The sequence below is a fragment of the Lethenteron reissneri genome, chromosome 42 (genome assembly GCF_015708825.2).
Source record: "Lethenteron reissneri isolate LAM-NWPU_2019-01 chromosome 42, ASM1570882v1, whole genome shotgun sequence".
NCBI classification, from domain to species: Eukaryota; Metazoa; Chordata; class Hyperoartia; order Petromyzontiformes; family Petromyzontidae; genus Lethenteron; species Lethenteron reissneri.
The window spans coordinates 6,379,659-6,392,456 of NC_083820.1; the positions used below are offsets into that span (position 1 = coordinate 6,379,659).

General features: G+C 49.4%; 1 protein-coding gene across 1 annotated transcript in view; it reads left to right on the forward strand.

Annotated features, from left to right (window-relative positions):
* The first annotated feature begins 867 nt into the window (after nucleotides 1-867).
* Nucleotides 868-12,798, forward strand: part of LOC133352855 (potassium voltage-gated channel subfamily B member 1-like) — a 30,169-nt gene continuing 18,238 nt past the window's right edge. Inside the window, exons 1-3 of the mRNA XM_061568817.1 lie at nucleotides 868-2,159; nucleotides 2,985-3,642; nucleotides 7,855-8,480. Coding sequence (XP_061424801.1) covers nucleotides 7,857-8,480 — 624 coding nt within the window. The 5' untranslated portion in view covers nucleotides 868-2,159; nucleotides 2,985-3,642; nucleotides 7,855-7,856. The remainder of the gene's footprint in view (nucleotides 2,160-2,984; nucleotides 3,643-7,854; nucleotides 8,481-12,798) is intronic.

Sequence of the window (12,798 nt, forward strand, 5' to 3'; positions counted from 1 at the left end):
GACAAGAGGCGGCGACTGGAGTGTGAGCGGAGGAGAGACAACAAGGCGGGCGGGCGGGCAGGCGAGCGAGCGGGGGGTGGGTAGGGGGGGGGTTGGTGATTGAAACCACGACAGCAGCAGAACAGTTACGCACGCCAGGCAGTCAGTCAGCTAGCCAGTCACTCAGACAGAGAGCCAGTTATCCATGCCACTGATCAGTTAAGTCACCCGCTTAGCTCGCTATCCAATTTATTGGACGGGCAGCTATCCAGCTAAGCCAGCCTGCTCAGCTGGCTCTCTTGTCAGCTTTTCGGCCGATCAGCCAATTATTCAGTACACACACATGATTAGCCGACCAGCCACTCTCTCAGACGACCAGCTCGCCAGCTATACCACCAGTTTACCTTGTTATTTCTTCATGCTATTTTATTATCATCATATCAGATTTCAAGCCAGTCAGTATTTCAGCCAGCCAGTTATTCTCTCAGAGGAAACTTCCAGTTTTAGTTTGATCTCCCATAGTCAGCCAGTATCTCAGCCAGCCAGCTAAGGCGGTGTATACGGCTGGCGGGCAATCCGTTTCTCAGATTGACAGCGAGCGGCTATCTCAGCGAGTCAGCCAGTGGGTGTTCTGTTGTGTACAATATCAGCCGGTCATCAATGCATTCAGGTGCGCGTGGATAGGTAGGCGTGTGCGTAGACCAGCAGGCAGACGAAAAAGCGATCAAGACAAAGCAACTGCCCACCGGCAGACTCAACATTCCTCGCGGAGACAGCGGCAGCTGCAGCAGCAGCAGCTTTGGCTGTTTCGCCGCTCAGCCCTAGTCATCTGGACGTGCGTGGGAGCGAGCGAACGAGGCAACAGCAGAGGCAAGCCTGCGCGCTCGCGTGTATGTCAATGTGTCTGTGTGTGTCTATGTGTATCTGAGAGTCTGCGTGTATATTTGGTTCTGCGTTTATATTTGTAATTGTATCTGCATGTTTGTGTGGATATGAGCATGTTTGTATCTGCGTCTCTAGATCTATATGTGTGTGTCTGTGTATATCTATGCGCCTGTGTGCATCTGACAGTCTGTGCACCTGGGAGTCGATCTATGTGATTGTGTGTATACGCATGTCTTTGTGGATCTGAAGGTTTGTGTGTATTTGAGTCTGTGTGCATCTGGGGGTCTGTATTTATCTGCGTGTTTACGTGTGCGTCTTTGTATGCGCGTGCGTGTCAGCCTATGCTTTGGGTGGAGCGGTGGCGCAGTGTTTAGCGCATCGCGCTTTGAATCCAGCGACCCGAGTTCGATTTTTGGCTACAACTAACATCAGCGGTGATTATTTCAAACAATTGCGGACCTCTGCTGTGTTGACTCAGCCTCAAATGAATAGCTGGTGTGGTGCATAAACATCGCCCCGTCGTGTGTCGTGTCGGGCTTAATAGGTGCTCGCTAACAAGAGTAGGTTACGGCTATACGGGAAATCTTTGTCTATGAATACATGCACGTGTTTGCGTCTGTCTGTGTTTTTCTGCATCTGTGTCTGCATGTGTCTGTCTTTATGTGTGTCTGCGTGTCAGTATGTTTATGTGTGTTGTGTCGGTGTGTGTGTTTGCCCATCTGTTCGCTTAATTGGCCTCATACTCCACTTACTCATGCTTGTCTATCACGTGCCTCTCTCTAATGCCTGTGTCTCCCCGTCGCTGCCCTTCCTGACTCACTCACTCTCTGAATCCTGTGTCCTTCCCTCCTGGTGTGTCTCTACACGTCCCTCCCTGTCTCTCTCTCTCTGTCCCTGCATTTTCCTCCCCCCACGTCTCCCTCCCTTTCACTCTGCTCACCCCGCGTCTGTCTCATTCTCCGTATGTTTGCCTCCCACCTTCCCTGTCTCTCCCTACATCCCTGTCTCACCTCCGTGTCTGTCTTTACCTCCGTTGTCTCTTCCCAGCCTTCCCGTCTCCCTGTCTCGTCCACAATCCCTGTTTCAACGTCTCCCACCCGCCCCTACCCCCATCCTGCCTGGTCTCCCTCTTGTCTCCCTCCTCTGTTCTCTCGTTGGCCACACCTGTTGGCTCTCGCTCAATACCATTAAATCGTGCCGCCCTTTGCCGCACAAGCGGTTACACGTGGGCAACGTGGATGTTGAATTCGTTTAAATTGAATTTGCGTTTTGTACCACTATTCATCATATTTTATGTGAGACCATTGCACACAGCACCGATGCGCGTCTCAATTACCAATATATCTGTACAATTATACAATGTATAATTGGTATATTCAGTGCTACAAATATTGAATGTCCGTGCAGATACATATTTATTCATATTTTTTTAGCAATTGTGTACGTGCAAGTGATTACAATAATTGTGAGTTAAACATGTACACAGGATATAGCTTACTTTAGAATGACCGTGTACGTGCAAATTTATCTCTTACATTTGCAGACTTTAAGTTATAAATGTTGTCCGATTTCATGCGGTATGTGTAGTGCTGCTTCCGACCATGACGTTGATGCACGACCTTGCCATTCGAAACTTGACCACGCACTCAGTCGGCTTTGGATTTTTCACGGTTTTTTTGCCGTCGTGATCAGGTTTCTGTCACCAGGTCCCTATCGAAAATGAGCATTCATTGCCCAATGAGTTTTACCCGTGCCGAAAAAGCCCCCCGCACATAGCATTCTAATGGCAAGGGTGATGCAATAGATGTGCGTTACAAGTACTGAATCCAAATGGAATAACCGTGTCAATGCTGCACTGTTGTGTGAAGTTAACACACACTACAATGTTTATTTCATCCAACACCCCGTCCATTCACGTATCTACCTCTTCGTCCCTCTCTCTCGCTGTGTACCCCACAATTTCATCATTATGACTGTGCTCCATTATCATAATAATCATCGTCACCATCATTATGCGTCGACGTTGTGATTGAATATAATCACGCGTCATCATCATCATCATCACGCAATGATCATGCGAGCACACTTTCACCGTCACATCATCATCGTCACATCATCAGTAAAGAGAACAGAGGCTGCATTGACCACTTCCACCACAACCACCTCCACCTCTTTCTTCTTCAACACCCCTCACCTCCCCAACCACCTCCTTTTTGTTGGAATCTTCCACCTCCACCGCCTCTGTTATTTTTTCTTCATATTTAACCACCTCATTCACGTCCACCATCTCCTTGTCCACCTCTTCTACCAGAACAACATCCACCTCATATCCACGTTATATATCCACCACCTCCTCCACCTCCTCCACATATAAACCCTTTTACCTTCACAACCCCCACCTCGTCATCCGCTCTTATTCCCACACAACCTCCATCTCATCATATCCACCTCTTTCACGTCATCCACAAACTGCACCAGCGCCACCACCAACTTGTCGTACGCTCATCCTTCCCCACTGCCTCCACCTCATGGTAAACAACGTTTGTCACCTCATCCACAAGCTGCACCTATCACCGCCCCCACCACCATCTGCGTCCACCGGCTCCTCGTCCACTTCCTCAACGCTCGCCTCCCAGCCTCGCGTCACAGGAGGAGGTGGCGCCGGGGTGGATGAAGTGAGAAGCCCTGGAGGCGCTGACGATGACCCAGGGCGCGTGGGGGGTCGGCTCTCGGGGGTGAGAGGCGCTCTCATGAGGCCGGGAGCTTCAGTGTAACGAGGTGAGTGTCTCCTGGCTGTCTGTCTGTGTCTCTGTGTCCCTCCCCCAATCACCGCTGTCGCTCTGTGCATCTTTGTGCCTCTGTTTTCTGCTGTCTCAATCTCGCTGGTGCTCGCTAGCAGCACTTGCCGCAACAGTCTGGTAAGGCTATGCGGGGGATCTCTGTCTTTTTTTTGTCTATCTCGCTGCATAATCTGAGTCGACGTCTCTCTGCTCCGCGTGGCCACACAAACGACCGATATCAGATTTTGTTGTTGTCGTCCAGCGCCTGCCCTAGGCAAGACTCAGCCCTTAAACGCGTGCCTGGTACGGTGTAAAGCATCATCATCGCTGCGGGAGACAAACACGGCCCTAGGTAGACTCGGCCTTAAGTGCGTGCCTGGTGCGGTGTGAAGCATCATCATCATCACTGCGGGAGATAAAAACAGCCAGATGATGGGCTGTCCAGACCCCCCCTCCACCCCCTCCCCCTGCCTCTCCGCCCCCCCACGTATGCTGTACCATTCTATTCGATGTTCGCTACCAACATTCTGTGTCAGGTTACACTGGGGGCTTTTTTGGCAATAAAGCTCTTAATATACTTTTTTTTTATCTTGGAACGAGCGCTATGGTTTACTTGTCTTCAAGTGAATGTGAAGCCTCAGTGCACCTAGCCTGGCACTGGCGTTGGGGTGACATAGCTAACATTTAGTGGCAACCGGCGGATTGTGTGTATATGTCTTTGTTGTTCTGTGTAGGAAGCGGTAGCACGCTACGTTACGAACCCGGCGATCCGAGATCGGTTCCCGCTCACAGCCAACACCAGTGAGGATTGTCTGAACCGGTCCTGGGTCTCCCCTAGGTCGACTCAGCCTCAAATGAGTACCTGGTGCGGTGTGTAAACATCGCCAGTGGCCATTCCACCCCCTCGTGTACCGTGCCGGCCTTCACGGGTGCTCGCTAACAGCACTTGGCCCAACAGTCTGTTAAGGCTTTACGGGGAATCTTTGTGTTTGTCTGTGCCCATGTACACGCGTGCCAGGTCGTTATCATCTGTGCGTTTATCTTTGTCCATCTCAAAAGAAAACCTCAATAGGTTCTGCCGTCTTCAAATAAAGGCAATCAATCAATCTAGATAATGCATCTCAAACGGCTCTCACTTGTTTAAAGGCCAGCAATCAATCAAGAGAATGAATCTCAACAGGACATCACATCTTAAAATGAAGAACATCAAACTATCAATCAAGATAATGAATCTCAATGACCCCTTTTCCCTTCTATTTGTGCAAAGGACACCAATCATATTGGTGGTATACCAACCAAAGGCACTGAATTGGTTAAATAAAGGACATCATCATCGCCATCACAAGTTGGGAATGATTAAATTACCTTTAGATAAATTAAATAAATCTCTCCTGAGATGGGCAGAAGCCTTGCGTGAGAATATGGAGTAAATTAATCTCAATGGGCACTCACTCACTTGGACCAAATATAGACCGTGGCTTTGTGTTACCGTGGCCTTGGCTTGCCAAATAGCAAATCGGGAACTGTTACAATCTCGCTGCTGCTCAGTTGAGATGCGCTTTCTCTAAGCCGACACTGGCGTCCACGGGTCCTTAACAGCCTACGACATTCAAGAACTACAAAGATTCCCCGTATTGTTGTGAAATATGTTTCGGACAAGTGCTGTTAGCGAGCACCTATGAAGGCCGGAACGGCACACTAGGGGGTGGGTGGTCAACACCACGACGCCCGGCCGCCTTTGTCTCCCTAGTGGCGATATTTACACATCGCACCAGGTACTCATTTGAGGCTGAGTCGACCTATGGGAGGCCCAGGACCGGTTCATATAATCGTCACCGGTATTAGCCGTGAGCGGAATTCGAACTGGGGTCACAGTGCGTTAATCACTTTGCTATTGCTCCCCGCGGAGACACCACACACACACACAGCACGGTTACACCCCTACCTACTACAATATGAATGCATGTAATGTTTTCTTTATTACTGCGTCTTGATTTGTCTCTTGTATTGAGCTGTTCGAATGATCTAAGTTAAGCGATTTGGGGTGGTCGTCCAATTTTCATGACCGTGAGTCATTGCCTTTCCACTGCTGAATTAAGGCCTCCCCCAACGTCGCTACTCTTCACGGTCTCGCGACGCCCCCAAATCCGTCTCGTGCCTGCGCACGAGTTGTTGATCTAATCGCTCCGTCGTACACGGCGGCGGTGCTGGTGGTGGTCCTTTTTGAGCGCGTTCCCTCCATTGGTTGCCACTGTCGTCGTTCCATCTGGTCGTGGCGCGTCATGTACAAATTTCCACCAAATAGTTGTTTTAAACAGTCCATGCGAAGTCTCGAATTTAGGATTTGATCCTTGTTCTCCTGTCCCTCGGTGTCATTCCAAGCGTTCCAGAACAGACCGTACAAACATATAACGATGCAATGCCCGATCCACAATATGAAGGGAGACATCACGGCGACACACTCCGCCACTGATCCTGCCGCGGTTATTATCTGGCTTGACCACCTGGATGTGAAATTGTATTTGTTGCTCTGTATCGCCCTCGATGTTGCTGTTTTGAAGCCCCTGTTAAGACGTTAGAGATGTGACGAGAAATAAAAAAAATATTTAAAAAATATAATCGAGCCTGGCAGGAATCGAACCTACAACCTTCTAGTCCGCAGGCAGCCGCGCTATCCATTGCACCACAGACCCCACGTGATCACAATGGGATGCGTAAAACATCTATAATGTTCATTGTTTTATTTGACGATTCAGAGAGATAGGGAGGTACGGGTTGTATTGATGATTCAAAGGGGGGCAACCCGATTAATACAAAGGCTCCGATGGGGATGGGATATTGTGCTACACATATTCTTAGGTTTTTTTTGGTAAAGTCACCGTGTAGGTAAAACATTAAAATTAATAAAAGTAAAACAAAATAAAAATCACGACGTTTCGGAAGCAACACCAGCTTCCGTCTTCAGGTGGAACCGTCACATCTCCAATGCACGTCCAGTACAAGGATAGACGAAAGAGTTGGAAGATTCCAAGCGTCTCTGTCCCATTGTCCTTGTGAGCGGTCACGCTTCCGAACCGCGTCACAGCGAAAAACTCAACGCATTCGTCAATAACGCCACGTAGCCTAAAAAGGACAGATATATAATAGGCGACGTTTCGGGTAATGACCCTTCTTTATCGTACATACATTGCACAGCGAGTAACGTGCACCGTTGGAACACTTTCTTCCGTCTGTTTGTATGTATGGTGCTCAAAGGCAAAATGAAGCAAGCTAACAATATGACAAACACACAGCTTGACAAACACATAAAGTCAGACGCGGTGACGCCCGCCTGTGATTCGGCGATTTGGGGGGGGGCAAGGGTTGATAGATCACGCATAGACTTGTGCTCCAGGGATGGCAGTACATCAAGTCGGTTCGTGAATATTCCTCCAGTATAAAAATTCTGATTCGGAGTCTCTGCATGATGTTATCCCCACGTGTACATTGCGGATTTTCTCCGGTACTCTGTTTTACTCCAACACGAACACACTTCCTGCTTTAAACAAATTAGGAAACGTTTCACGTCAACGCGTGGATTATGCAATGCATTTCAGCGTGCGCTGCCTGTCTTCGGAAGAATTCAATTAGCGGGATGGGGAGCTGGCGGGCAGCCGTCAGAGAGAGTTTATGTCCAAGTTTTGGGCATCGTTTTCATCAATTTGGCCGGTTTTCAATGCGGCAAGTCTCTAATAGCAACACAATGTGATACTGCAGTCTGGTTCATTATTTACGAGAGTTCTAGTACGGCATGATATCCTCCCACTCTCATCTGACCCTCAATTGGGGCGGACTAACATAAACTGTTTTGATCAATTTGGCCGGTTTTCAATGCGGCAAGTCTCTAATAGCAACACAATTTTATACTGCAGTCTGGTTCATTATTTACGAGAGTTCTAGTACGGCACGATATCCTCCCCCTCTCATCTGACCCTCAATTGGGGCGGACTAACATAACGCATTGCCGCGTTCAACTTCAGTTAAAATACGTTGCAAAGGCATTGGCTAAACGTCCCATTGCAGAGTGAGTCACCCTGATAGCGTGTCCTAAAGCTCATTGAGCATTTATTCGGGATAAACAATAAGATGATGCCGATTATTATTATAATTGCGAAATATAAATTGATGCGTTATTGACTGATTGGTTGATTGAATGAATCCCCGACCGCAGGCATGAATCGTCGCACCTCTCGCTCCACGTGCTCGCTACCTCCCGATCCTCCACGGGTCCCGCAGGACCTCGGCAACAACAACAACAACAGCGACGGCATCGGTAGCCACCAGCAGCAGCAGCAGCCGTACCCCGCGCACTCACGGCGAGTTCGTATCAACGTCGGGGGCATTACTCACGAGGCACTTTGGCGAACATTGGAACGCCTCCCACGAACCCGCCTCGGCAGACTGCAAGCCTGCGTGGTGGGGAGCGAGGAGGCCATCATGGAACTCTGCGACGACTACAGTCGAGCAGACAACGAGTTCTTCTTCGATCGACACCCGGGCGCATTCACGTCCATCCTGAACTTTTACCGCACGGGTCGCCTTCACATGATGGAGGAGATGTGCGCGCTGTCCTTCAGCCAGGAGCTCGACTACTGGGGCGTGGATGAGATCTACCTGGAGTCGTGCTGCCAGGCGAGGTACCACCAGAAGAAGGAGCAGATGAACGAGGAGCTGAGGAGGGAGGCGGAGAGCGCGCGGGAGCGGGAGGGGGAGCAGTTCGACGCCACGTACTGCGCGGAGAAGCGCAAGAAGCTGTGGGACCTCCTGGAGAAACCCAACTCCTCCCTGGCGGCTAAGGTGGGTGCGTGCGATGGTGGTGGTGGTGGTGGCGGTGATGATGATATTAAGTGGTGATGATGATATTATTGGAAATAAATTATGATCTTTTCGACGATCATGCTGATGAGAGTTGTATTGATGATGAAGACGATTGTGATTTGAATTATTACTAACAATCCCCACACCCTTTGGACGTGATAGTTCATCTGTTCTTACCTCCAGCCAGCCAGCAAACCTTTTTTCGAATATTTTCTTTATTATACTGGTGATGGCGGCGGTGGTGATATTGATGATGATGTTTATAATTACGATGTCTTGTTATTGAAGGCGTTGCTAATGACAGGGACATGATTATTTTTGGGGTTTATCTTGTTCTTATTTATAGTGTTTCAGAAATATTAATGAATGTAACCTGGTTATCACACGAACATCTATATCCAAAGAGTACGATAATAATGATGATCATCAACAACAGTAGCATCACCACAGCCGTCATCCTTATCAGTAGCAGCAGCGCCAACAAAGACAAAGATCCCCCGTATAGCCTTAACAGACTGTTTGGGCAAGTACTGTTAGAGAGCACCTATGAAGACCGGAACGGCACATAAGGGGTGGGGTGGCCAGCACCACGCACGACCGCTTTTTTCTCCCCAGTGGCGATATTTACACATCGCACCAGGTACTAATTTGAGGCTGAGCCGACCTAGGGGAGGCCCAGGATTGGTTAAGACATTCGTCACCTGTGTTGGCCGTGAGCGGGAATCGAACACGGGTCGCCGGGTTCGTAGCGCAGCGTGCTCATAACTAAACTACCCCTCCTCACTAACATCACCATCATCACACGTAGCAACACCACCATTGATAGTCGTAGTATCAATGCCATCATCAATAGCAACATCATCACCAACAACAGCCGCCACTTTGCCACGAAATTAGAGTAACGTCACCACAGTGCTTGTGCCAAGCGAGGTTCACTGAGGCCACGTGCAGTGTCGACGGTTCGCTGGCAGGAGGTCACGTGACGATCACTCAGGGCCGTCGCCACCACCCAGGGCCATCCAGAGGTGGAGGGGGGGGGGACGAAAGTGGGGGAATTGGCACGGGCCTCACACAAAAGAGGGCCCACAATGGGCCTGGTTTTTTGTTTTGTTGTCGTGACATTTTGCCCCGGGCCTCAAGCCCTATGCCTCTCGGGGCATCTGTGGCGGCCCTTCCATCACCGCTGCTGCCACTACCAACGCTAAAAATAGCAGCACCATAAACACCATCAAAAGTAGCATCATCATGACCACCACCACCACGAAATGTATCAGCAGCACCAGCACCGTCAAATACAGCATCACCACAACCACCACCAAAAGTATCAGCAGCACAACCACCACCGCCATTAAACGTTGCATAATCACCACCACCATCATCAAAAGTAGCAGTAGCATCACCATCAAAAATAGCATCACAACCACCATCAACTGTAGCTGCAGTACCACCACCACCATCATCATCAAACTGCTAGCCAATACAACCACCCTCCCGGCCATCCATCACGTAGCCGTGCAATTTTGCTCCCTCCGCGTCGCGTGCAGAGCTCATCAGAAAGTCGCGTCTGGACGCGCCTGTGACCGTAGCCCATTGTTGTGTGCAGTGCAAGTCGCGGTCGTGGCTTTAAATTTGGCTGTTGTGTTTTTCTTTCTTTCCGCGTCTGTTTTTTTTGTTCATTTGCCGGGAGGCAGGCGTGGGCCACTTCTGTTGTGCGCGTGTGTTGGTGGAGTTTTTCTTCTTTCTTTCTTTCTCGACGGTACAAGTGACCGATTGTCCCTTCCATTGTCTCACCTGCCCTCGCCTGTCAGGGAGGGGAGGGGGGCTCTCGTCTTATTAACGACGGCGGTGCAGGACCGCGATGTTTACTGAAGGAGTGGGGAGGGGGCACAGAAGACCGCGCGGGGTTTTTTTCCGTGTGCAGCCGCGTGTTACTCTGCAGCGCGCATGCAACCGCTAGAGTCATAATAATCGAATGTCAACTTGTAACGCGCTGCCGCACAGAATTAGCTCACTCTCGTCGAGAAAAGGAATGACAGACGAGCAGGAGAGGCAGCGACCAGGCAGTGAGCCGGCGCAAACTCAGCCCCCGCAAGCTCTGCGGTCCTCTATATATGAAGGTGTTATCGGCCAATTAATTGGGGGTTATATATGGGAGGAAACCGGAACACCTGGAGAAACCCAACACGTGCGAGCGAGGGGAGGGGGTGCAACACTTCATCCCATACAGGTGGAACACGTGGAGTCCACATTTCGCTGTACCGCATTCTGCTGGCGAGCCAGGGTACAGCACCTCGATGAGGTCCACGGGAAAGGAGTTGCAGAGCATTTGTGTGATCCACCAAACCTCCACAGTGCTGGATTACAGGCCACGTCCTGGGCCACAATCGCTGCCCGGTTGCTTTATTCTCATTATCATCATCATCATCGGGATTTAGCAACATTGTCAATCAAAATGATCCTAGTCATTTTCGAGTCTAGTCATTGTTCGTACGTATAAATGAAGATATTTCACCTGGAAAACAACCCTTTCAGATGTATCACTTCGTCTGCACGGGTTGTCTAGGGTATCATCGACACACGCATCATAGCAAACACGTGGTGACACCGAGTACACAGTACACACATTTTACATGTTTAACATGTATGGTTTGCAATGAATATCACACACACACACACCCAGTCAAACACATATTTACGTACATAAACACGTAAATAACATAATTACATCGGGCACCGTTTGTATAAAATGTAATAATGTTTACAATCATGAATTTAGTGACCTTTTAATGATGATGATGACCATCGTGAAGAGCCACAATAAACGTAGCACACTTGTCAATAACACGACTGTGTGGCCTTCGTCAAAAATACTATTTACAAGAGGCGACGTTTCAGGCAATGACCCTTCTGTGTTACGAAGGGTAATTGCCATAAACGTAACTTATTTTGATTTTGTTCAGGGCACACACATACACACACATAGTTGTTATTGACGAACGTGTTGAGTGTTGTTGTTGTTGTTCATTGTGCTTGTGCGCCACTGCCAACGCAGGAGCAGCAAGCATCACCAAGTAACGAGTATCATTAAAATGTTGTGTTTTTGTGGCAATCATCGTAACCCGCTAACAGGTGTAGTCGGCACCATCGTCATTATTCTCGTCATCATCATCATCGTCCGTTTTCGCAAAGCTGCCCGACAATAAGAATCGCAATCACAATCCAGTAACCGTGCCATAAATGGAAATCTTCACCAAGCCTCATAATGCTGCACGCACGCACTGTCATACTCTCTAGAAATTACATTAAAAAACAACCAGTCAGCATAATTACATATAGAAATCGTGATTTGACGATAATAATGATCACGTATCTAATTGCGCTATTTCCATGAATAAAGTAATCATTCCGTCAACGTTGCGAGTACGAATAAGTAAAACTCTCCGCGTGCTCGAGGGCAAAAAAAAAAACATGAAACAGACACCCACTTGCTGTACCCCCTCTCCAGACACACGCAGGTGGGCGCCTCACACACACAATAACAGCATCTCTATGCAATCCATCAACCCAACTGATGACGAAATGCATGCTGCTGCTGCTGGTGCTGCTCATGGTAATCATGTTGCTTCACTAACTCATGATGATAATGCGGCCTCCGCTGTTGCTGGTGACGCTACCCCTGATGCGGCGTCTTAAGATGCTACTCTTGATATTTCTGCCCGCGACTGATGCTGCTGTTGCTGCTGTTAATATTCATGCCGCTGCATATATTTACATACTGCCTCGACCGACGCTACCGCTACCATCACTGATGGAGGATAACCGTGATGCTGCTGCTGATGTTGATGTGGAGTGATGCTGCTGGTGCAGACGGATGATGATGGCGACAAAGAAGCCGATGCCAGTGATGCTGCTGCTGTTGCTGATTAGCCAATGGGTTTGCCTCAATGTCCCGCTACCCTGACTGCACGCAACCCATTCCTATGCGGAGCTCAGACCATGACAAGACGACGCTGCGGGCAAAGATACGTGGATGGGGGAGGTGGGGGGAGAAAATTGGGGGGGGGGGGGGGGGATAAGGGGGGGGGGAAGGGATACAGAAGGTTGTAGTTTCTGCTCGAAAAACCATTCCGTTGCCATGGAAGCCGTTTCCAGGCAACGGGAGCACGGAGCACACGCACACGCGCATTGCATGTGAGGCACGGGGAGGTTCGAGGTAGTGATCCGGTTGAGCGTTAGGGGTAGGGCTTGGGGTCTGGGGTCTGGCATAGGGTTATGGTGAAGAGCAGAGGTGGGGTTG